Genomic DNA, 25,850 nt, shown 5'->3' on the forward strand with positions numbered 1-25,850 from the left:
AGGTTGATGAGCACATTAATGGAGCATGAGTCAGGTAATGTGCCGTGTACGAAGCGCTTCCATTAGCTGAGGGTCCCAGGAGCAAAAGCCACGATAGAATGGCTTTGTTCTCTGGAAGGAAGTAGGCAGCAAAGCAGAATTATCCTAACCAGGGCTGGCAGTCACTGGGGGCTGGTGTGATGGTGGCTGGGGGTGTGTTAGGGAGGACTCAGGCTCATGCCTTGCCACCAGCAGTGCTCCACCTCACAGAAAACCAACTCGAGAGCATCTCCTTGGGGGTTGGGTTCTCCCATGCGTCGCCCAGCGCCGCAGCGAGGAGGAGCTGGAAGGGTTTGTGTGTTCTCCCTCAGCCTCCCAGGATGGTGAATTGAATGTTTTTGCTTTCCCTCTCTGCACAGAGCTCTTGTCGAGTCAATGAGAGACCTCCACAAGTCTAGCGTGCTGGGAAGCAAGCACGGCAGCCTGGTGAGTGTCCTGCGTAGGGCATTGGAGTGAGGCTGGGACACAGAGATGGGCAGAAGCAGCAGCTGGAGCCAAGCAAGCCCAACTGCTTGGCTCTTCTCTGAAGATCCCTTGGCACACCCCAAAAACCCACCCCAACAAAACCAAACCAAACCCTCTTCATTTCCACCAAGGGGTGAAGCATTTCTTAGCTCTGTCTGTTGCTGAGTCAAGCTCAGGCTGCTTTGGGGCCCCAGCTTAAGAAGCATCAGTCCTGAATCTGGACTTTCAGGGGTGTTTGGTGGCTGAGCTGTGCCCACAGCGTGTGAACACAGACTCATAGAACCACAGAATCATAGAATCACAGAATTATAGAGTCAGAGGATCATAGAACCATAGGATCATAGAACCACAGGATCATAGAGTCATAGAATCACAGAGTAGTGGGGGTTGGAAGGGACCTCTGGAGATCATTGAATCCATCCCCCCTGTCAAAGCAGGGTCACCTAGGGCCAGTCACACAGGAATGCAACCAGATGGGGCTTCAAAGCCTCTAGAGAAGGAGACTCCACAACCTCTCTGGGCAGCCTGCTGCAGGGCTCTGTCACTCTCACAGTAAAGCAGTTTTTCCTCATGCTGAGCTGGAACTTCCAGTTTGTATCCCTTGCTCCTTGTCCTACCACAAGACACCCCTGAAAAGGGTCTGGCCTTTTCTTTTTTGACACCCACCCTCCAGATTTGTAAACATTAACAAGATTGCCCTCTCAGGCTGCTCTTCTCCAAACTACACAGCCCCAGGTCTCTCAGCCCCTCCTCATCAGACAGTCCCTTCATCATCCTCGCAGCCCATGTAGTAGAATTGTTCACAGAACCATAGAATCATTAAGGTTGGGAAAGACCTTCGAGATCACAGAGTCAAACCATCAGCCCAACCCCACCGTGGCCATTAAACCCTGTCCCCATGGCCACAGGTTTCTTCAACGCCTCCAGGGATGCTGACTCCACCACTGCCCTGGGCAGCCTGTCCCAGTGCCCGACCACTCGTGCAGGCAAGGAATTGTTCTTAATCTCCGATCTCCTGGTACAACTTGAAGCCATTATTATTGAAATGAAGAAGGGGCTGTGGCTCCAGGTTCAGTCTTAGCCAGGCTCGTTAACATGAAAGCCATGAATGGTCACAAAAGGCCATTTTCAAGGTTGAATTGAGAAGCACCAGAGCATTAGAGTGCCGGGGAGATTCAAATCAGCATTTGTTTGGCTCTAATCTAATATGCATGGAACAATAAGAGGTTGATGACTAATTCTGGCAGTGCTGGGTATCTTATCAAAATAGAGCTGTTGGGATTCAAGCTTTTCTCTGCAGAGAGCATTCCAGCAGCAGAAACCCAACAGAACGGCGCTCTGCTAACCCATTCCACATCCAGAGGAGCCTGGGCAGGACACAATGTGCTGCCCAGGGAGCTGGTGGAGTCACCATCACTGGAGGTGTTTGAAAAGAGACTGGGTGAGGCACTTGGTGCCATGGTGTAGTTGATTAGATGGTGTTGGGTGACAGGTTGGACTCGATCATCTCGAAGGTCTTTTCCAACCCGGCTAATTCTGTGTTCTATATCCTGTACTTCTTGGGGTGACTTCATCCTGCTGCAGCCTGTGAGCAGCTCTGAGTGGGAAAAAAATCCCATCTCATCTTCTCACTTCCTCTTCCCTGGGCAGCATTGGCCCAGGCTGCCCAGGGCAGTGGTGGAGTCCCCATCTCTGGAGGGGTTTCAAAGCCTTGGAGGTGTGGTGCTGATGGCCATGGTGGTCTGAGCTTGATGACTGGACTCGATGATCTTAAAGGTCTTTTCCAGCTGAAACAATTCTGTGATTCTGTGGTTTCCTGGTGACCTGACAGTGCTGGGTGAATGGTTGGACTCAGATTTCAAGGGTCTTTTCCAAACAAATGTGTCTCTGGTTCATCCACTGCTGCAGATCCCCTGCCTGTGCCTGTGGTAGGACCTGATCTCCTCCTCAGGTCCTCCACTGCGTCCTTTGGGAAGGGCTTTAATCTCCCCTTGGCCCTCAGGCTCCTTGGTCCCCCAGTGCTGATGTGGAGCCCCAGGTGTGGAGGAGTGTCAGGGTCAGACCAGGGCTTGCCTGCCTCATGGGGACTCTGGGGACAGTGCTTCTGTCCTGGAAGGCACATGGCAGTGTGCTCAGGAGCGTGGCATGGCAGCCAGCCTGCTAGTGGCTTTTGCCTCTTCAGTTAAGCCAGATGAGCTATTTTGATGTCCTCTTCCCTGTTTTCTGCTATGAGGAGTGTCCCTGTGTGATGAGAGCAGATGAAGATGAAGCCTTCATCCTACAGATGAAGCCATCTCCTTGGTTAAGACCTGCCAAAAAGCAGCTCTTGTGTTCTGCCCGGTAACACTTAACGGTCAATCAATACTTGAAACGTCAAACTGGAGCACTGCTGATCTTTCTGATGGAAAATAACTCCTGCCCAGCAGCTCCCAGGGATGTTGGCTCCAGAGAGGACAGATGGAAAACACAAAGGGGGCACAGAGGCAATGAGGGGGTGGCTTCAAGTTGTCTTTGTTCTTCTTCCTTTGAAACTGTGCCTCGAAAGCCCCAAAGGTGGAGGAAAGCTCTCCAGAACCTCTGCCTGAGCCAGGCAGGAGACAAGAAAAAAGGGAACAATAGGCTTTGGGAAAGTCACTGGAGTGTCCCAAACCTCTTCCTGAATACCTCAGTTTGTAGGCATCAGGGAGGTTTGGATTTCCTTTTCCCAACACACCTCTGTTCTGCAGGTCAGCTGTATGGTTGCTAGTCAGCCCTGACCTTGACACTTAACCATGTGCACAACAACAAATGGGAGGGGGGGAGGGGGGTTCAGGATGAAAATCTTCCCCACAAGACTTGTCAAGCCCTGGCCTAGGCTTGTGCCCCACACCCAGGGCAGGGAGAGGTTTCAAAGCCATGGAGATGTGGTGCTGGGGGACGTGGTTTGGTGGCGACCTGGCAGTGCTGGGGTAGTGGTTGGACTCCATGATCTTAAAGGCTTCTTCCAACTAAATGATTCCATGATTCATCCACTGGTGCAGATCCCCTGCCTCTGGCTGTTGTGGGACCTGGTCTCCTCCTCAAAGCCCTGATCAATCTCTACCATGCTTTAAGCAAGGGGTTTAATCCCACCTTGGCTCTGAGGCTCCTCAATCCCCCGGTGCTTATGATCCCCAGGTGCAGAGATGCTGCAAGCCAACCCAAAATACTACTGCAGGTTCTCCAAGCCCAGAGCTGAGGGGGCACAATGTGAAAGAGAAGGGGCTGGCAAGGAGTGGGGAAGGGGGAAAGGGGGCATTGCCAACAGCCCCCTCCCCCCACTTCCCAAATTGCCTGCTTGGTCCAGATGGAAGCCAGGATTGACTTCTCTGGAAGCTGTGGCGGTGGAGGCAGATGAAACGCCACCGGGCACGGGATGGAGAGATGTGATTTGAACTGCCTGTGGCAGCAGGAGGGGCTCTTTGTGCACTCTCCCCCCTCCCCTTCTCCTCTCCTCCACCCCCCACCAAGCTCTGTTGCCAAGACTCCCAATGCTTGAAAAGATGCTTTCAAAAATCAACACATGGAGACAAGAGCTGTGGCCAGCCTGCTGCTGGTGGGCAAAGGCTGGAGCTGCCAGCAGAGGAGAAAAGCCTCCAAAAAGGGCTTTCCCCCTCCCCCCCCCTATTTTGTGTGTGTGTGTGTGTGTGCATTTTAGGTTATTTTTCTTCTTTCATTTTTCCAGGCAAGTGGAAGTGTCATTCCTCAGGGGGAGATGTGGGCAGAGCTGGTCCCTGGGGGGGTTGTGTGCGTGCTGCTGACACATGCAGGTCAGATCACCCTACCCCGCAGCATCCACTCTGCCTGGCTGATGGGTGGGTACCAACCCCCTCCCCCCCCATCCTAGGGGTGTTTGTGTGTGTGTGTGGGGTGTGTGGAAATAGAAGGCAAAATAAAAATGCAGTTGTTCCTGAAGCTGCTTCCAGGCCTAAAGAGGAACCAAGACCTGAGAAATCCATTTAAAAACTGATTTCCTGAAGCAGGAGCTTGCAGGGGCTGAAGATATCTACCCAGAGCTCCTCAGGAAGAGGGGCAAGGTGACCTGGAGATATCTACCCAGAGCTCCTCAGGAAGAGGGGCAAGGTGACCTGGAGATATCTACCCAGAGCTCCTCAGGAAGAGGGGCAAAGTGACCTGGAGATATCTACCCAGAACTCCTCAGGAAGAGGGGCAAGGTGACCTGGAGATATCTACCCAGAGCTCCTCAGGAAGAGGGGCAAGGTGACCTGGAGATATCTACCCAGAGCTCCTCAGGAAGAGGGGCAAGGTGACCTGGAGATATCTACCCAGAGCTTCTCAGGAAGAGGGGCAAAGTGACCTGGAGATATCTACCCAGAACTCCTCAGGAAGAGGGGCAAGGTGACCTGGAGATATCTACCCAGAGCTCCTCAGGAAGAGGGGCAAGGTGACCTGGAGATATCTACCCAGAGCTCCTCAGGAAGAGGGGCAAGGTGACCTGGAGATATCTACCCAGAGCTCCTCAGAAAGAGGGGCAAGGTGACCTGGAGATATCTACCCAGAGCTTCTCAGGAAGAGGGGCAAGGTGACCTGGAGATATCTACCCAGAGCTTCTCAGGAAGAGGGGCAAGGTGACCTGGAGATATCTGACCTGGGGGTCACTTTGCCCCTCTTCCTGAGGAGCTCTGTGTAGCTACCTCCCCTTCCTGCCTTGTGATGCATGGAATCAGGGTTGGAAAAGACCATCAAGATCATCAAGCCCAACCATTATCTAACCCTACCAGGCCTGGTGCATGATGAAATATTGCAGCTCCTGGGACAGATGTGGGGGAAAAGAGGGAATTCATCTCTCTGCAACCTCCACACATGGATCAGCCCACGCTGCTGGAGAGGAAAATCCTTCCATCCCTTCCCTGGTGTGGAGATGCAGCTGCTCCTCAGCATCAGCACCTTAATCCACGCTTGGTTTGGGTGGAAACTCTTTAGCTGACCTCCACTGCATGCTCCTGCCCAGCTTCTCCCCACATCTGCTTTGGCTGTGGGGCAGGGTAAGATATTACTGCAGCTCCCCAGAGGTGCCAGGGAGCACGACAGGCTTCACCTGGAGCTGCCAACACCACGCTCCTTGCCTATAATATCATCCCTGGGGGTCTCTCCCCACCTCTGGGCCTATGATTTAGCCCCTGGTTTTGAGGAACACCACCAAAAGGGACACAATGAGCCACCAAAACAACCCAGTGCTGCTCTGCATTTCTCCTTCAATGACATTTCCTCTTTTTTTTTGCTGAATGAGGGCTGGTTCCCCCAGCCCTGGGTGCTGGCTGGTGGCAGATATCCCATCACTGAGGTTTCAACCATGATGAAACCTCAATGAGCTGCATTGTTCTTTTGTTTGGAGAGGAGGAACGGGATGGCTGCCCAGCCCTTCCCTCCCCAGGCTGAGCAGAGGAAGGAGAGGAAGGCAAGAAGGATGCTCTGAGCTGTATCCCTACTCCAGTCTTCCCAGCTCACCAGTTTTCTGCCTGAACTATTGCTACAAAGGGGTCAGGCATTGGAGCAGGCTGCCCAGGGAGGTGGTGGAGTCACCATCCCTGGAGGTGTTTAGGAAGAGACTGGATGGGGTGCTTGGTGCCATGGTTTGGTTGATTAGATGGTGTTGGGTCATAGGTTGGACTCAATGATCTCAAAGGTCTCTTCCAACCAGGTTAATTCCCTTCTCTTCTCTTCTCTTCTCTTCTCTTCTCTTCTCTTCTCTTCTCTTCTCTTCTCTTCTCTTCTCTTCTCTTCTCTTCTCTTCTCTTCTCTTCTCTTCTCTTCTCTTCTCTTCTCTTCTCTTCTCTTCTCTTCTCTTCTCTTCTCTTCTCTTCTCTTCTCTTCTCTTCTCTTCTTTCTATTTCTATTTCTATTTCTATTTCATCCAGTTCCAGCTCCCCTGCCATGGGCAAGGACACCTCCCCCTAGCCCAGGTTGCTCAAGGCCTCATCCAGCCTAGCCTTGAACACCTCCAGGGAGGGAGCATCCACAGATTCTCTGGGCAACCTGCCCCAGTGCCTCCCCACTCTCTCTGTAAGGAATTTCTTCCTGATCTCCAGTCTAAATCTCCCCTCCTCAAGCTTCAAGCCACTCCCAGTGTTTCAAAGCACTTCATCCTCTTCTCCTTTCTCATGGAAGCTCCTCTCAAGCTACAAGAAGGGAAGAAGGAGTCCAAAGCTAATGCAGAACTAGAATGAGCCTTGGAGATGGATGGAAATGACCCCAGTAAATCAAGAAGATTTTCTTATCATTAATGCCTCTGAGCCCTTGAGAGTGAGGGGATGGGAAGAATAAAACTGCACATTAGGGTCAGCAGGGTGTTGGGAATTACTCAAAAACCCCCAAGTTTCATACAACCCAAATCTGTGTTGCAGGACTGCAAAATACCCTGGGTAACAGCTTGCAGGGGTGCTGGGTGTCTCCACAGGCAAACACCCCTGCAAAGCCCCCCAGCCCCATCCCCCCAGAAGGAAGCACAGGGCAGAAAGGTTAGCATGGGACAATGGCTGGTGGCTTTTTGCAGCCTTTCCTCTCCTGCTTTGTCTCTCTTAAGTTGAAATCCTCTGGGGAAGGGCTCTTTTCCTCCCTGACTGGGAAATGTCAGTACCACCTGCAAAATCTCACTGCTGGAGGGGGATGCTGAGCTGCAATCCCACCAGGGTCGGAAGCATCCCAGCATCCCCGCTCCTCTCCAGCCTCCCCCCTCCTCTGCAGCATCCCCCCTCCTCTCCAGCCCCTCCTCAGCTCCCAAAGCTTGCCCTGGCTCAGGCAGGAAATAGGATGTTTGTCCAGAGTGTCCCCTCTGAGCCCGGAAACCCCGGGGAGCAACAGTCTCTGCAAGGCAGCACGTGGAGGGAAGATCACAGAACCCTTGAATCCCAGCATGGTGGGGTTGGAAGGGACCTCTGGAGATTACTCAGTCCAACCCCCCTGCAAAAGCAGGGGCACCCACAGCACCTTGCCCAGCATCACAATGGCCAGGAGGCTTTGGAAGCTCTCCAGAGAAGGAGACTCCACAACCTCTCTGGGCAGCCTGCTCCAGGGCTCCAGCACCCTCACACCAAAGAATTTTCTCCTGCTGTTCAGGTGGAACCTCCTGGGTTCCAGTTTGTGCCTGTTGCTCCTTTGTCCTGTCACTGGGCACCACTGAGAGGAGGCTGGCTCCATCCTCTTGCCCCCTACCCTTCAGCTCTTGCTGAGCACTGAGCAGATTCCCTGTGGGGCTGCTCTTCCCCAGGCTCAACAGCCCCAGGGCTCTCAGCCTTTCCTCCTCACAGGGATGCTCCAGGCCCTTCAGCATCTTCACAGACTCTCCTCTCCTCTCCTCTCCTCTCCTCTCCTCTCCTCTCCTCTCCTCTCCTCTCCTCTCCTCTCCTCTCCTCTCCTCTCCTCTCCTCTCCTCTCCTCTCCTCTCCTCTCCTCTCCTCGAGTCTCCTCGAGTCTCCTCGAGTCTCCTCGAGTCTCCTCGAGTCTCCTCGAGTCTCCTCTCCTCGAGTCTCCTCTCCTCTCCTCTCCTCGAGTCTCCTCTCCTCGAGTCTCCTCTCCTCGAGTCTCCTCTCCTCGAGTCTCCTCGAGTCTCCTCTCCTCTCCTCGAGTCTCCTCTCCTCGAGTCTCCTCTCCTCTCCTCGAGTCTCCTCTCCTCTCCTCTCCTCTCCTCTCCTCTCCTCTCCTCGAGTCTCCTCTCCTCTCCTCGAGTCTCCTCTCCTCGAGTCTCCTCTCCTCTCCTCGAGTCTCCTCTCCTCTCCTCTCCTCTCCTCGAGTCTCCTCTCCTCTCCTCATTATTTTTCACCCCCAAATCCCTTCCTATCAACCTGCCCCATCAGCTGCTTCTCCCCACTCCTCCCACACCCAGCCCAAAGGCTGATGGACCCCCAGGAAGCCCCCTCCTGTCCCCCAGCTCTCCCACGTGGCACAGGGAGTTATTTCTGGCAGGGGAAAGCCTGCTCCAGCTGCCAAGCTCAGAAATCTGCAGGAAAAGGATTGTCTGGGATCCGCCTGCTGCACAATGCCTGCTCTGGGCAGCCCTCAGCCCCCTTGCCAGGGATTCTCACAGCACTTCTGGGCTGTCTGCATCCCCCCAGGGCCTCGGGGTGATGTCAAAAGGAAATACTGACTGAAGTGAAAGGAAAGAAACTCTGGATTCCTCCAGCTAAACAGGCACTTGTGATTATTGCTTCCTCCCAGCCTGGTGGGAGCTGCCTGGAGACTTGCCCAGTGCTTTGGGAAAGAATAAAACAGGGAGAGGAGGAAGGAACAAGAGAGAGAGAGAGAGGGAAGCATTGAGGTCCTGGAGTCTGGGGACTGTGGAGGGTAGGGAGTGTCCATAGCAGACACCTGAGGATCCATGTGAAGGGTGAACCCACACCTCCTGGCTGCCTTGGTTGGTGCTTTGTTTGGAAGTGACTCACTAAACTCCATCTCTGAATGCAGAAAATAGTGGGAGATCCATTCCTGCTCTCCCCCCCACCCCCCATATGGCAGGAGGAGTTCCTGGAAGGGTGTCATAGCATCAGAGAATTGTTTTGCTTGGAAAAGACCTTTAAGACCATTGAGTCCAACTGTTCTCTACCTCTACCAAGGCTGCTGCTAAACCGTGGCCCTCAGCACCACATCTCTGCAGCTCTGAAACACTTCCAGGCATGGGGATCCAGCCACCTCCCTGAGGAGCCTGTTCCAGGCTTTGAGAACCCTTTCAGTCAAGAATTTTCTTCTAATGTCCAACCTAAACCTCCTCTGCTACCACATGAGAGCATTCCCTCTTGTCCTATCACTTCTTACCAGGGGCAAGAGATTAACATCTGCCTGTCTCCAACCCCTTTTCAGGCAGCTGTAGAGAACAATGAGGTCTACCCTCAGCCTCCTTTTCTCCAGACTAAACACCCCCCAGGTCCCTCAGCTGCTCCTCACCAGCCCTGTTCTCCAACAGCTTTGTTGCTCTTCTCTGGACCTGCTCCAGCACCTCAATGTCCTTCTTGGAGTGAGGGGACCAAAATTGTACCCAGGACTCAAGGTATGCTGAGTCCAGGGGGACAATCCTGCCCTGGCCCTGCTGGCCACACCATTTCTGCTCCAAGCCAGGATGCTGGTGGCCTTCTTGGCCACCTGGACATGCATTCACTCATAATATCCAACCTAAACCTCCCTTGGGGCAACCTCAGGTCATTTCCTCTGGTCCTGTCAATTGGGAGGTCAACCTCCATCCGGGTCCAACCTCCTTGCAGGGAACCCATGGGATTCCTCCTGCATGGAGATACCCTGTGAGGCACCCAAAAGGTTTAGAGGGAGAAGGATTAAGCAATTTGGGGAGAATTTGGGGTTTATTTCTCCAGCAGGCCTGAAGTTGAAAGGAGAGCCAAATCCTGGGATAACAAAGCAAATGGGGAGCTTAAAAAAGGAACCAGACCAATTTTTGTACTTTATTAATGTAATGAAAAAAAAAGAGGGGGGGGAGGAAGTACTTTGGGATGAGAACTCATCTGGTCAGAGAAAGGAAGCTGCAAGCTGGAGTGAAGCTGGTGAAAGCCACTCCTCAGGCTGTGGCTGGGGTGTTTTTCCATGCCCTGCTCGGGTAGCTTTGGGAAACATTCCCAGAGCTTTCTTGGATCTGAGGCTGCATTTTTTCCAGAAACCATTCCAGCCAAAAAAATGTCTCTCTGCTCATGGTTTGGGTTAGATCCTCAAGGATCTGTGTTCCTTTTTCCTTGCAGCCCAGGAATTGCTGACAGCATCATCTCCTCCAGTCCCGATGCTGCTGTGCATCCTCCCGGTGTAGGTGGGATGGGAAATGCACCTGGGGGTTGGGATGTGCTGGGTGGAAATGGGATCTGCTCACATCATAGAATCCCAGAAGGTGGGAAGGAGCTTTTCAGGGTCATGTAGTCCAAACCCTCTGCAGTCAGCAGGGTCTGCAAGCAGAGCAGGGTGCTCAGAATCCCAAACAACCTGACCTGCAATGGTTCCAGGGATGGGGCATCGACCACCTCTCTGGGTAACCTGGGCCAGGGTCTCACCACCCTCAGTGTCCCTTCTCTGCTGTCTGAACCTATCTCTTTTAGTCTAAACCATCACCACCCAGAGGGTGGGGGTCAGTATATGCTCCCAAGGAACAGGTGATAGGGTGAGGAGAAACAACTTCAGGCTGCCCCAGCCAGGGGAGGTTTAGGTTGGACATGAGGAACAATTTCTGCATGGAAAGGGTTGTTAAGGCCTGCCCAGAGCAGTGGTGGAGTCCCCATTCCTGGAGGGGGTTTCAAAGCCATGGAGTAGCGGTGCTGAGGAACAGGGTTTAACGGTGACCTGGCAGTGCTGGGTTAACAGTTGGATTTGGTGATCTTAGAGATCTCTTCCAGCCAAACTGATCCTGTGATCCTGTGATTCTGAGAGTCTAAAATAAGCTGAGACAGCTGAGCACACCACGCACCAGCTCTCCGATGCTCCAGCCCTGCCTAAGTGCTCTTGTTCCGCCCTGATGATTCTTGCACGTGGTCCAGACCAAGCCATTTCCAAGTCATCACATTAAAAGCCATAATTCATTTGTCATGTGCACACAAAGTGGCAGCACTGCTTCTTCCAGATGAGCACTTCGTGCTCGAAAGGAGATCAGCTTAAATGATGCAACAGTGGACAACCTTTTAATGCCGCTGGTGAGTTGTGCCTTGCACCAAGCAGACATCTCCTGTCTGCTCAAGGACGTGGGACTGTTGCAGCAGGGCCAGAAGAGGCCACAGATCATAGAGTCATAGAATCTACAAGGTTGGAAAAGACCTCAAAGATCATCAAGTCCAACCTGTCACCCAACACCTCATGACTAGCTAAACCATGGCACCAAGTGCCACCTCCAATCCCCTCTTGAACACCTCCGGGGATGGTGACTCCACCACCTCCCTGGGCAGCCCATTCCAATGTGCCCAATCTCTCTTTCTGTGAAGAACTTCTTCCTAACATCCAGCCCAAACCTCCCCTGGCACAGCTTGAGACTGTGTCCTCTTGTTCTGGTGCTGGGTGCCTGGGAGAAGAGACCAACCCCCACCTGGCTACAACCTCCCTTCAGGTAGTTGTAGAGAGCAAGAAGGTCTCCCCTGAGCCTCCTCTTCTCCAGGCTAAGCAACCCCAGCTCCCTCAGCCTCTCCTCACAGGGCTGTGCTTGAGGCCTCTCCCCAGCCTCATTGCCCTTCTCTGGACACGTTCAAGAGCCTCAATGTCCTTCTCAAACTGAGGAGCCCAGAACTGGACACAGGACTCAGTGCTGAGTACCAGGGGCACAATAACTTCCCTGCTCCTGCTGGCTACACTGTTCCTGATGCACATGATTGGAGGGCTGGAGCACCTTCCCTATAGGGACAGGATGAGAGAGCTCCAGGGAGACCTCAAGGTGGCCTTCCAGTACCTTAAGTGGGTCTACAAGAAAGCTGGGGAGGGACTTTTTACAAGGGTTTGTGGTGACAGGACAAGGGCCAATGGCTTTGAGCTGGATGTGGTGCTGAGGGACATAGGATGTCAGGGGTTGGAAGGGACCTCTGAAGATCACAGAATCATAGATCATCAAGTCCAACTCCCCCTGCCAGGGCAGGACTATAGAATCCAGCACAGGTCACACAGGAACACTTCCAGACGGGTCTTGAAAGTCTCCAGAGAAGGAGACTCCACAACCTCTCTGGGCAGCCTGTTCCAGTGCTTCGTGACCCTCACAATGCAGAAGCTCTCCTCATGTGCTGTGCTTTATATCCTTCACCCCTTGTCCTATCACAGGGTGCAACTGAACAGAGCCTGTCCCCTCCCTCCTGACCCCCAGCCCTCAGATACTGATAGACATTGATCAGATCCCTTCTCAGTCTTCTCCAGTGATGGTTTAGTGGTAGGGGCTCAGCGGTAAGGGATGGGACAGTGAGCCGTAGGTGCGCAGCTGGATTCAGCGATCCTTGGCCAGCAGGTCGAGGGAGGTGATTCTCCCTCTCTACTCAGCTCTGGTGAGACCCTACCTGGAGTACTGCCTCCAGTTCTGGAGCCCCTAGTATAAGAGGGCTATGGACATGCTGGAAGGTGTCCAGAGAAGGGCCACGAGGATGAGCAGAGGGCTGGAGCACCTCTCCTGTGAGGACAGGCTGAAAGAGTTGGGGCTGTTCAGTCTGGAGAAGAGAAGGCTCTGAGGTGACCTCATTGTGGCCTTCCAGGATCTGAAAGGGGCTACAAGGAGGCCGGGGAGGGACTTCTCAGGATCTCAGGTAGTGATAGGACTAGGGGGAATGGAATGAAGCTGGAGGTGGGGAGATTCAGGCTGGAGGTGAGGAAGTTCTTCCCCATGAGAGTGGTGAAGCCCTGGAATGGGTTGTCCAGGGAGGTGGTTGGGGCGCCGTCCCTGGAGGTGTTTAAGCCCAGGCTGGATGAGGCTCTGGGCAGCCTCATCTAGTGTGGGGTGTCCCTGCCCGTGGCAGGGGGGTTGGAACTAGATGATCCTTGTGGTCCCTTCCAACCCTGACTGATACTACTACTACTACTACTACGACCTCCGAGCTCTCTTCCCCGCCCAGCAGCTTTGCCGCCGCGGGGCTGGGTCGGGGGGCGCTGGGGAAGGCTCAGCCGGCTGTGTCTGCCCGCAGATGTCATGGCGCCCGCAGTACCGCAGCTCCAAGTTCCGGAACGTCTACGGGAAGGTGGCCAGCCGGGAGCACTGCTTCGACGGCATCCCCATCACCAAGAACGTCCACGACAACCACTTCTGCGCCGTCAACGCGCGCTTCCTGGCCATCGTCACCGAGAGCGCCGGCGGCGGCTCCTTCCTCATCATCCCCATCCAGCAGGTGAGCGCTGGGCCCCGCCGCCGCCGGCCCCGGCCCCGGGCTGCTCCCCGGCCGTGGGGGTGTGGGCTCCCTGCTGGCGTGGGCTGGGGTGCAGCTCCTGGCAGTCTGGGGCTGCGGGGCTTGGATGTGCTGTGCTAACAGCAACCTCATTGCTCTCCACGACTATCTGAAAGGAGGTTGTGCAGAGGATGGTGCTGGTCTCTTCTCACAGGTGGTTAGTGATAGAACAAGAGGCAGTTCTGGAACCGGCCCCCAGTTTAAGAAGGACATTGAGACTCTTGAAGGTGTCCAGAGAAGGGCAATGAGGCTGGGGAGAGGCCTTGAGCACAGCCCTGTGAGGAGAGGCTGAGGGAGCTGGGGTTGCTTAGCCTGGAGAAGAGGAGGCTCAGGGGAGACCTCATTGCTCTCTACAGCTACCTGAAGGGAGGTTGTAGCCAGGAGGGGGTTGGTCTCTTCTCCCAGGCAACCAGCACCAGAACAAGAGGACACAGTCTCAAGCTGTGCCAGGGGAAGTTTAGGCTGGAGGTGAGGAGGAAGTTCTTCCCAGAGAGAGTTGTTAGCCATTGGAATGTGCTGCCCAGGGAGGTGGTGGAGTCCCCATCCCTGGAGGTGTTCAAGAGGGGACTGGATGTGGCACTTGGTGCCATGGTCTAGTAGGCATGCGGTGTTGGGTGACAGGTTGGACTTGATGATCCTTGAGGTCTTTTCCAACCTTGTTGATTCCATGATTCTATGAGTCTATGTTCCATCACTTGAGGGGGGGCTACGATGAAGGTGGTGACTCCTTTTTGGCAAGGAGTCCCATGGAAATGATGAGGGGTGATGGGTTCAAGCTGCTCCTGGGGAGATTCCTGTGGGACACAAGAGTAAAGTGTTCCAAAGGACAATCAGCCATTGGAATAACCTCCTCAGGGAAGGGTGAAGTTCCCAGCGTTGGACAGTTTGAAAGTTCAGCTGGATGGGAGCCAGGCCAGCTTGTCTGGACAGGGCTTTTGCCAAGAAAGGTTGGACCAGCTGATCCTTGTGGTTCCTCCCAACCTGGTATTCCATGATTCCATGTTTCTGTGACCCCTGCACCGCCACTCCTGTTTGCATCACGTATCCTTCCTCCCCAGCATTGGACACTCAAGGCTCAAGCTGGTCAGGAGCTGGGCCAGCTTGTCTAGACAGGGCTTTTGCCAAGAAAGGTTGGGCCAGCTGATCCTTGTGGTCCCTCCCACCCTGACATTCCATGATTCTATGACCTCTGCACTACCACCCCTCTTTGCAGCACAGATGCTTTCTCTCCACCATGCTGTGCTTTCCATTCCCCAGCTCAGATGTTCCCCAGCTCTTTGCATGAGTGCCCACGTGAATCCTCCCATCTTCTGCTCATGCAACTTTAAAAGCCCTCAAATGCAGCTGATGCTTCAGAAGCTGCCCCCTGGGACCAGGTTTGCTGAGCAGCCATGGCTGCTGGCTCAGCTCTCAGCAAACGCAGAGCTGCAGCTCATGGAGGCAAAACTGGGCAGCAATGACCTTGACCATGAAACAAACATCTCCTTTGCTTCGCTTTCCTCCTGAAACCTGAGAGCAGGACACTGTGGTGAGGTACCACAGCTGCTCTGAAGCTGCTGCTCTCCTGTAACTGCTCCAGGGTGTGGACCAGCAGCTCCAAGCTGGGACCAGCATCCCAGCCCAGGGCATCCTGCTCTTGCCCCACAGCTCTTGGGCAGCAGGGAAGAAATTGTTGCACTTGTCCAACCTAAACCTCCCCTGGTGCAACCTGAAGCCATTTCCTCTTGTCCTGTCGCTTGCTGCCCCATGCCCCTCATTTTGGGGAGCATTTTTGACACTGGAGGAGCTGCACTTGGTTGCTTTGAGGCTGAACTTACCCCATATAACTTGAAGACACACCATCTACCAATCATAGAATCATTTAAGGTGGAAAAGACCTTTATGATCATTAAGTCCAACCATTAACCCAGCACCACCAAGTCCACTGGAAACTGTGTCCCTCAGCACCACATCTACACAGCTTTTATATAGCCCCAGCAGATCAAGAGAGGTGATTCTGTCACTCTGCTCTGCTCTGGTAAGAGTGCACCTGGAGTACTGCATCCAGCTCTGGAGCCCTCAATACAGGAAGGGCATGGTCCTGATGGAGTGGGTCCAGAGGAGGCCATGAAAATGATCATGGAGTTGGAGCACCTCTGCTATGGGGGCAGGCTGAGGGAGCTGGGGAAGAGAAGGCTCTGGGAAGACCAAATAGCAACCTTCCAGTACCTGAAAGGGGCTGACAAGAAGGCTGGAGAGAGACTGTCTGCAAAGGCCTGCAGTGACAGCATGAAAGGCAATGGTTTGGAACTAGAGAAGAGCAGATGTAGACTGGATGTTAGGAACAAGTTCTTTACAATGAGGATGGTTGGGCACTGGGATAGGTTGCCCAGTTTGGTGGCTGAGGCCCCATCCCTGGAGATATTCAAGGTGAGGCTTGGCAAGGCTCTGGGCAACCTGCTCTAGTGGAGGATGTCCCTGCTGACTGCAGGGGGGCTGGACTGGATGACCTTTAGATGTCCCTCCCAACTGGGGTGAGTCTATGGTCCTATGATGATTCAACCACCTCCTTGAGCAGCCTGTTCCAGGGTTTGACCAAGCTTTCAGAGACCACATGTGGAGACACAGCACATGCACAGAGAGAAGTTGGTTGCCTCTCAGTCTTCTGGGCAGCAAAGTCACCGTGTCAAACCCATTGGGATTTCCAACCAAGAGGAGACACTAGGACATTTGGGAGGGAGGAGGGCTCCCCTCCAAGCCCTGGCATTCCTCATAGATGTTTCCCCATCTTGTCTGGATCTGTGGAGCAGAATCAGCTACAGATGGAGGAAATTCTAATCAGGGCTTTAATTGCAGCTCACAGCTTGACTCTTATTAATATTCGTGAAACCAGGAGCTGTGTCTGAACACTTGGAAGGCTCCAGCCACACCTCTGCCTCTCTCCCAAGCTGGGTGGATGCCCATCCACACTCCACTTGCTCCTCACCCTAAACCCCGGGCTTTTAACCCAATCTTGCCAGGGAATTAGCCTTTCTTAGAATATTTTTCCCCAATCTGCCTGCTCCTAGCTGCAAGCAGAGGGAGCAGGATGCTGTTTCCAACCTGTTCCAAAGGCATCATCATCAGGCAAGCTTCACCCAGGAAACCCCTGTCGGAGGGGACCTTGGCTCCCCATGTCAAGTGGCTGCACACCCCTTTGGACAACCTCTTAATTTCATTATGATAATTATTTTATTATTTCTTTCTTTTTTTTTTTTTAATAGGGGTTGATTAGCTCATTAAGAACAAACTCATTTTCTCTTGGAGATCAGCAGCCCTCTAATTAATTGGCATCCATATTTAGCTGAACATAATTAAGGTAACCTAGATACTGCAGATCTGCTCAGCATTTGATTTGCTGCCAACCTTTAGTTCATTTTTCTTTTCCCCCTTTTCTTCCCTCCCCCCCCCCCCATTTTTTTTTCTTCCTTCCCTCTGTTCCACTCAGAGACTTTCACCCCAGCCCCCTCTGCTTCATGCTCTGACTGATGATGTGTTTGCATCCATCCAGCCATATGTTCCTCTGCCTGCACAGCAGAAATGCTGCTTCCTCCTGTCTTCACCTCATGATGGAATCAGCACCATCATCATCATTGTCATCATCATCATCATCATTGTCATCATCACTACTGTCATAGAATAGTTTGGGTTGGAAGGGACCTTCAAGATCATCCAATTCCAACCCCCCTGCCATGGGCAGGGACAGCTCCCACCAGCCCAGGTTGCTCAAGACCTCATCCAGCCTGGCCTTGAACACCTCCAGGGAGGAGGCAGCCACAACCTCCCTGGGCAACCTGTTCCAGTGTCTCACCACCCTCACTGGAATGAATTTCTTCCTAATCTCCAGTCTAAATCTCTCCTCCTCAAGCTTCCATCCACACCCTCTCATCCTATCACTACAAGCCCTTGTAAAAGGTTCCTCCACAGATCTCCTGTAGCCCCCTTCAGGTACTGGAAGGCTGCCCTAAGGTCTCCCTGCAGCCTTCTCTTCTCCAGGCTGCACAGCCCCAACTCTCTCTGCCTGTCCCCATAGGGGAAGCTGCTCCAGCCCTCTGATCATCTTTGTGGCCTCCTCTGGACCCACTCCAATGATTTGATGTCCTTCTAGTGCTGGGGTCACCAAAACTGGGAGGGGATGTCAACCACTTCTTCAAGGCTCTGTAGGTGGGAAAGGTGGAGAATGGCTGCATGCTGTTCCTCCATCCTCCCCTGGTGATGGAGGTGGTGATGGTCCCTGCTGGGGTGCTGAAGGCCTCCCTTTAGGGAAGCCTTTGCAGGAGGAGGGTGGCTGGCATGGCTTGCACTGCAACCAGAGGGATTTTGTTTCTCCAGGGGATAAAGAGGGACTGTTTTCCACAGCTGGACAATGTTATCTGCCTGGAGGAAGCCCTGGGCAGGAAAGGAGAGTCTCTGTTTACATGTAGGAAGCTGAAGCCCAAAGCTCTTTCTCATTGTGGCTGTGATTGGTTGTGTGTGAACTGCTCGAGCTGCTGTGGCCATGGTGTGGGGCTGAGATGGGGCAGGTCCCTCACCCCACTGGGGGCAAGTCTGCCTTGCTCTGGGTGATGGATGGGGTGCACCCTTCTGTGTAGAGCATCAGGGAGGTCTTGGGGATCTTGCAGGTGACTGGGGAGCTTGCAGGTGACTCTGTGCCCCATGGGACACTGATATCCCTTTCTGCTGCCATGGGGGTCTGAACACACCTGCCTGGAGCAGAAGCAGCCCATGGAGGTGTCAGACCCCTTGCTAATCCCCATGGAGAGCTGGGTCCAGCTCTGGACTCCTCAGCACAGCAGAGACATGGACCTGTTGGAGCAGGACCAGAGGAAGCCACAGCAATGCTGGGAGGACAAGCTGAGAGTTGGGATTGTTCAGCCTGGAGAAGAGAAGGCTCCAGGGAAACATTTGGGTGGCCTTTCAGTGCTTAAAGAGGCTGAGAAGAAAGATGAGGAGGACTTTTTCAGGGCCTCTTATGACAGGACAAGGGGTGGTGATGGTTTGAACTAAAAGTGGGAGATTCAGGCTGGAAAGAAGGAAGAAATGTTTGACACTGAGGGTGCTGAGACCTTGTCCCAAGTTACCCAGAGAGCTGGATGCTGCCCCATGCCTGGAGCCATTGCAGGTCAGGTTGGTTGTAGCTCTGAGTAACCTGCTCTAGTTTCAGGTGTCCCTGTGGACTGCAGAGGGGTTGGACTGGATGTCCTTGAAAGGTCTCTTCCCACCCAAACCAATCTGTGACTCTGTGAGATCCCAAAGCCTGTTGGCAGCCCTGGGGAGAAGGGGACAGGGACAGGAGTTGGGCAAAGCCTGAGTGGTGCTGCAGGGAACCACGTGCAGGTGTTGCCTGTCCCTTTGTCACCCAGCACAAAGGGCTGTGACAGAGCAGCAGGCCCTGTGTGAGAAGGAGCACTGCCAGCATCCCCTGTCTGTGGCAGTAACCCCTGTGGATGTCCCAGTGCCAGGATGGCAGCTGGCAGGCGAGAGGAGTAGGCTGCCTGCCCCTGGCTTGAGGATGCTTTGTCTTGACCCAAGGCCCTGGTGGCATCTGCTGTACCTTTGTGCTCATGGCATAACCCAAGAGACCTCCTGTGCTTGCCTCTTCTCTGTGGGGACACCTCCTGGTCGAGCCTGAGCAGAGAATGGGCAAAGCTCATCGCAGGGATGATTTCCTTCTCAGAGCTGCTGTGCTTCAAAGCATGGAGAGGTTTTCTGCAGGGAAAAGGGAAAAAACAACACAATTCCACCCCACCCCCCCTTTTTCTCTGTGCTCTGAACCAATTTTCACATCCTTGGAGCTGTTCTACCTTGAAACTCAGGCCACAGGAGACTCTTGGGGTCTGTGTGATCTTTCCTCTCTCTGATGTGAGTCTTCAGGAGATGTTTTCTTTAACCTAGAGCTGGCCAGAAAACAAAAAGACCTGAAAAAAACCCAACGTGGTGATGGTTCAGCATGACTGTTCCACACTGAAGCAGGACCTCTTCTCCCTACATCTATCAAGGAGATAACAGGAGAGAGGCTGTGGGAAGCCCAGAGCTGGGCTCTGGCTGGCTTGAAGTACCTGGGGAGAAAAGTGTCAGCGTAGAATTTTGACCCTGGCCTGAGAGGTGGTGGTGGGGGTGGGTCAGAGGAGGGAATGAGGTTGCAAAAGGTGGGTCCTTGGGCCAACAGGAGCTGGGGAGGAGAAATTCTCACCCCATCAATTCAGAAAATCCAAGTGCTGGGGGCAGAGTGCTCACACCAACCCCATGAATGCTGTGGGCTGGGGGCAGAGTGCTCACACCAACCCCATGAATGCTGTGGGCTGGGGGCAGAGTGCTCACACCAACCCCATGAATGCTCTGGGCTGGGGGCAGAGTGCTCACACCAACCCCATGAATGCTCTGGGCTGGGGGCAGAGTGCTCACACCAACCCCATGAATGCTCTGGGCTGGGGGCAGAGTGCTCACACCAACCCCATGAATGCTGTGGGCTGGGGGCAGAGTGCTCACACCAACCCCATGAATGCTCTGGGCTGGGGGCAGAGTGCTCACACCAACCCCATGAATGCTCTGGGCTGGGGGCAGAGTGCTCACACCAACCCCATGAATGCTGTGGGCTGGGGGCAGAGTGCTCACACCAACCCCATGAATGCTCTGGGCTGGGGGCAGAGTGCTCACACCAACCCCATGAATGCTCTGGGCTGGGGGCAGAGTGCTCACACCAACCCCATGAATGCTCTGGGCTGGGGGCAGAGTGCTCACACCAACCCCATGAATGCTGTGGGCTGGGGGCAGAGTGGCTGGAAACTGACCAGCAGAGAAAGACCTGGGGGTGTTGGTCAGCAGCTGGCTGAAGATGAGCCAAGGTGTGCCCAGGTGGCCAAGAAGGCCACCAGCGTTCTGGCTTGGATCTGCAATGTGTGGCCAGCAGGAGTAGGGTAGGGGTTCTCCCCCTACCCTGGGCACTGGTGAGGCCATACCTCGAATCATGGGTCCAGTTTTGGGACTCTCACTCCAAGAAGGACATTGAGGTGCTGGAGCAGGTCTAGAGAAGGGCAATGAAGCTGGGGAAGGGTCTGGAGAAAAGATCTGGTGAGGAGCATCTGAGGGAGCCAGGGGTGTTCAGCCTGGAGAAAAGGAGGCTGAGGAGAGACCTTCTGGCTCTCTGCAGCTCCCTGAAAGGAGGTTGGGGTGAGGTGGGGGTTGGTCTCTTCTCCCAAGGAACAAGTGATATGGCAGGAGGAAATGGCCTGAATTTGCACCAGGGGAGGTTTAAGTTGGACATTAGAATAAATTCTTTCACTGAAAAGGTTCTCAAAGCCTGGCACAGGCTGCCCAGGGAGGTGGCTGAATCCCCATCCCTGGAGGGGTTGCAGAGCTTCAGAGATGTGGTGCTGAGGGCCGCAATTTAGCCTCAGCCTTGGTGGAGTTAGGGAAGGGTTGGACTCGATGATCTTAAAGGACTTTTCCAAGCCAAACGATTCCACGATTCCACAGCTGCTGCTTGCAGCGGAGCCCGGGGAAGCCGGCGCTGGGCTTTGCCCCCTCTGCCGGTTAAAAGAGAGAGAAAATGTGTCCCGGCTGTGGGAGAAGGGCTTTCTGTGACCGAGAAACAGGGGTTTATTTTTAGTGTCCCTAATCCAATTTGCCAGGGACATTAGACGGGCTTTTGTCTTTTTAATTAACCAGCCTGAGCCTTGGCTACTGCTTCTATGGAGCAGAGGAAAGACTTCTCCCAGTAAAGCTCTGGGGGTTTGATCAGTGCAAATTGCTTGTGAAAGGATGCTGTGGGAGTAGCTTCGTGGGGTGTGGGACCACAGGGCTCTCTGGGTCCAGCGTAGTGGAAAGGCTGAGAGAGCCCTGGGGCTGGTGAGCCTGGAGAAGAGCAGCCCCAGAGGGGATCTCATTCATGATCAGCAAGAAATGAAGGGTGGGGGCAAGAGGATGGAGCCAGTGGCTTGTCAGGGGTGACTAGTGACAGGACAAGGGGCAACAGGCACAAGCTGGAGCCCAGGAGGTTTCATCTGAAGATGAAGAGAAACACCTTTGGTGTGAGGGTGCTGGAGCCCTGGAGCAGGCTGCCCAGGAAAGTCATGGAGTCCCCCCTGGAGAGCTTCCAAATCCCCCTGGCCATCGTGATGCTGGGCAAGCTGCTGTGGGTGCCCTGCTTTAGCAGGGGGCTTGGACTGGGTGATCTCCAGAGGTCCCTTCCAACCCTCACCATGCTGGGATTCTGGAATTTCTGTAGGGAGCTGTTTGTGCAGCTGCACACTTGGCTGATGTAACAAAGGCTGTCTCTTGCTGCAGCACCTCCACTATCTGGTGAGCCTTCGATTCAAGCTCCCATCCCTCTTTCTTTCTGTAGCTCCTGCTGCAGACGTGATGCTCACCTGTGCCCAGAGCCCTCCTCCTCTTGCTTCCTCCTCCCTTAGGTTGGTTCCTGTGGAGATGTGCAGGGTCCTTGGGCAGATGTGTAGCCCAGCATCTCATAGAACCATAGCAGGGCTTGGATTGGAGGGGACCTTAAAAGCCCATGTCAAGGGGTTTTCTGGGTCCCTGCCAAGGATTTGCCCAATTGCTCTCTTGCTTATTCTGGTCCTGCTTGACTTGGTTCCTAATGAAGGCCTGTTAACCTGCAGCGACCTTCCCTTGTACTGCAGTCAACTGGAGATCTGCCCCAGGTCAGGGAGATGTGTGTCATTTCCTCCTTGTTGGCTCTTGAGTAGGAGAGCCCTTCTTTTGAAGACAGCAGCAAATGTGTTTACTCTTAATCTCAGCCACTGGAGACTTGTGTGTACTCAAGGCTTTCCTGGGAAACCCTCTAAATCCTCTGTGGCTCCAGCAGTGCTTCCCCCATCCCTCTCTAAATGCTAATCAGGCATGAGGGAGCATCTGGGGGATGCTGCTGGGTGGGGACAGGTGGCCTGCCAGACTCCTAGGGCTGGTGGTGGCTCTTCCTTCCTCAGGAGGTGTTTCTCAGCCAGGGGCAAGTCTGGGATTGATGCTGAGTGGGTGATGCTCTCATTTCTGTACAATTTTCCTGCTGTGATTGCCCCATCCCTGGAACCATTTGAAGCCTGGAACCATTTGAAGCCTGGAACCATTCCAGTTCAGGTGATTTTGGCCTCTGAGCAACCTGCTCCAGTTGAAGCTTGTAGAACTGTCTCTCAACTGGAAAAGACTTCTGAGTCTAACCATCAACCCACCTCCACCATGCCCTCTAAACCAGGCCCCACAGTGCCATGGCCACAGGTTTCTCGAACACCTCCAGGGCTGGTGACTCCACCAGCTCCCTGGGCAGCCTGTTCCAGCAACTCACCACTCTTCCAGCAGAGAATTTTTTCCTAATATCCAACCTCAGCCTGACCTGGAAAACCTTGAAGTGTCCCTTCCCACCCCAGCCAGTCTGTGCTCCCACACCTGGTTTAGGAGCAGTGCTGAAGGAGGGTTTCCACCGCGCTTATCAGACCTTCCTAGGAAACGTGAGGGTCTGGGAATGCTCTGGGATTGTATGCCCAAGGAAGCTGGTAAAAAGCAAGGTTTGTGAAATATTTATTGAAATGCTTCCCTGCTGCTTGGCTGTAAAGCAAATGTGGAGCCCTGCTGTCAGGAGCCTGAAGCTTGTGCTGCTGAGAGGTTCTGAGCGGAGAGGCTTCCCATCACTTCAATCTGATGAGGGCCAAGAGGTTCACTGAGGTGAACTCTGATAGCCCAGCTCAGAGCAATGCTTTGATGACTTAGAGTGCTTAAAAGTGGTGCTTCTAAGAATAAAAAGGCTTTGCTCCTGCCAGGGATGATGCTGCTGTTCTTTCTGGGGCAGCCCAAGCTCTTGCAGCTATGTGAATATCCCTCCCGGGCTCTGCAGGCTGCTGGTGTCTCTCTCTCTCTCCCCTTGCTGCTGCTCCAACCATTCCCAGGAGAAGACATCCAGCTCAGTCACCAAGCAACAAAATAACTGAACCAAACCAGCTTTAAACATTCATTGTCCTATCTTGTTTGTTTGTTTTGATTTTGTCCTGCACATAGGTGTTCAAAAAAGGATTGGATGTGGCACTTGGAGCCGTGGCTTAGTTGTCAGGAGGTGGTAGGTATTAGGTTGGATGTGATGATCTCTGAGGTCTTTTCCAACCTGGTTGATTCTGTGATAATACAAATGGCACTTTGGGACATGGTTTAATGGCTGTGGTGGTCTTAGGCTATGGGTTGGACTCTTTGAGCTTCGAGGTCCTCTCCAAATGAACCAATTCTGTGATAATTAACTTCCTCCCAGTTGCTCCAGCAAAGCAGGGCTCCAGCTTTGAGAGGCTGAGGTTGCTGGAGGACTTGCTCCTTCCAGAGCACTGCTATGGAAAACCTTGGAGCTGTGGAGCTTGAAGAGCCACGTTGCAGCCTGCTCTTGCTGATGGGATGCTATCTGGGTCACCAAGCTGCCCTTAGCCAGAGGTCAGAGATCCAGTGATTAGGATTCACCATGGCTTAATGCATGGCTGCTGGCAAGGTGCCTCTAAAGTGACTAAAAGGGAAGCTATGGGGATGAATTCCTGGTTTTTCAAATCCAATGTCTTTTTTATTGCCTTTTTTGGGCTCCTTCTTCTCTTTCAGGTGTCCTGGGCAACAACCCACCACTGCTCTTGTACAAGGGTACCTAAAACTCTTCATTTCTTGTGTAGAAACTATCCCTAGTAACTATCAAGCCCTAGACCATGCTGCCCAGGGCAGTGGTGGAGTCCCCATCCCTGGAGGGGCTTCAATGCCCTGGAGATGTGGTGCTGTGGGACATGGCTTGGTGGTGCCCAGGGCAGTGGTGGAGTCCCCATCCCTGGAGGGGCTTCAATGCCCTGGAGATGTGGTGCTGAGGGCCATGGCTTAGTGGAGACCCAGCAGTGCCAGGTTAATGGTTGGGTTCAACGATCTTAAAGCTCTTTTCCAACCAAAACAATTCCATGATTTTAACCAAATTCAGTCTTGTCCTCTCAAAAGCCTAATGGATTTGGACAAAACCCATCAAATCTACTTTGCAGAGGAAATCACTCAGCTGGTTGCTCAGAACTGAAGTGGTTGCATGTTAACCGCTGCCGCTAAGAGGTCCATCCGCCGGGGATTTAACAGCTGCTGGATGGATTTCTGCTCTAGACAGCATGGTAATGACATCATGCTAATGCAAATATGCAAATAGAGGGGAAGCTCAATAATCTGAGCTGCTTGAGGATGCAGTGTCTGCTGGCACACTTACTGTAATAACCAGCAAAGCTCTGCTTTGCAGCCCATTACCTCACGGGAGGGTCACTGGCTGGTACTGGAAGCAGAACTAAAAAGAATCAATGTTTAGTTTGGACCTTAGGGAAAAAGTCATCCCCTTAAGGGTTGTCAAGGACTGGCCCAAGCTGCCCAGGGCAGTGGTGAAGTCCCTATCCCTGGAGGGGTCCCAGTGCTGTGTAGATGTGGTGCTGAGGGACATGGGTTGGTGGTGACCAGGGTAGTGGTGGAGTCCCCATCCCTGGAGGGGTCCCAGTGCTGTGTAGATATGGTGCTGAGGGACATGGGTTGGTGGTGACCAGGGTAGTGGTGGAGTCTCCATCCCTGGAGGGGTACCAGTGCTGTGGAGATGTGGTGCTGAGGGACATGGTTTGGTAGTGACCAGGGTAGTGGTGGAGTCCCCATCCCTGGAGGGGTACCAGTGCTGTGGAGATGTGGTGCTGAGGGTTTAGTGTTGACCTGGCAGTGCTGGGGCAAGGGTTGGACTTGGTGCTCTTAAAGGTCTCTTCCAACGCAAACCATTCTATGATTAGCAGCTGGGAGCAAATTAATTCCTATACATCAATCCATCAGTGATGTCATGGGGCAAGCCCCTGGGCCTGATCTGGCTGTCCAGAGGACTCCTGGCCGTTGCCTCGAGCTGTGGGTAGTGGAACCTCAGCGTGTTCCCCTCAGCACGTTCCTTTGTTCCTGTTAAATGGAGCCAGGAGCTCGATACGTTAGAAGGTCAGCGCTGGAAGGGCTATGAAATATTTAGTGGCTGTGTCAAGCTGACCTAGTTAGGTTGCACGCTCCAAAGCGTGCCACCAGCTTCAGGCTGCAGTGAGGAGACAGAGCAGGGGAGGGAAAGGTGGTGGGGTGGCTGCTCAGAGAGGCAGCCTGCAAGGTGCATGAGCTTCCTGGGGTGTCCTGGAACCCAAGGGAGGGAAGGGCAGCGGGGTGGCTGCTCACGGAGGCACCCCGCAAGGTACAGGAGCATCCTGGGTCCCCTCTGAGATGGGAACCTCAAAAGGAGGTTGTGCTGGGTGCTGTGCACTATCATAGAATCATTTGGGTTGCAAAAGACCTTCAAGATCATCAAGTCAAGCTGTTAACCCAGCACTGCCCAGCCAACACTAAACCATGTTCCTCAGCACCACACCTACGCAGCTTTGAAACCCCTCCAGGGATGGGGACTCCACCACTGCCCTGGATGGTCTGGGCCAGGGCTTGGTAGTTACTAAGGGTTGT

At 53.6% G+C, this 25,850-nt stretch overlaps 1 protein-coding gene across 1 annotated transcript in view; it reads left to right on the forward strand.

Annotated features, from left to right (window-relative positions):
- Positions 1-25,850, forward strand: part of CORO2B (coronin 2B) — a 54,121-nt gene that overhangs the window by 16,209 nt on the left and 12,062 nt on the right. The window contains exons 3-4 of the mRNA XM_054168844.1: positions 399-465; positions 13,110-13,310. Coding sequence (XP_054024819.1) covers positions 415-465; positions 13,110-13,310 — 252 coding nt within the window. The 5' untranslated portion in view covers positions 399-414. The remainder of the gene's footprint in view (positions 1-398; positions 466-13,109; positions 13,311-25,850) is intronic.

This window comes from Dryobates pubescens, chromosome 17 (assembly GCF_014839835.1).
Source record: "Dryobates pubescens isolate bDryPub1 chromosome 17, bDryPub1.pri, whole genome shotgun sequence".
Lineage (NCBI taxonomy): Eukaryota > Metazoa > Chordata > Aves > Piciformes > Picidae > Dryobates > Dryobates pubescens.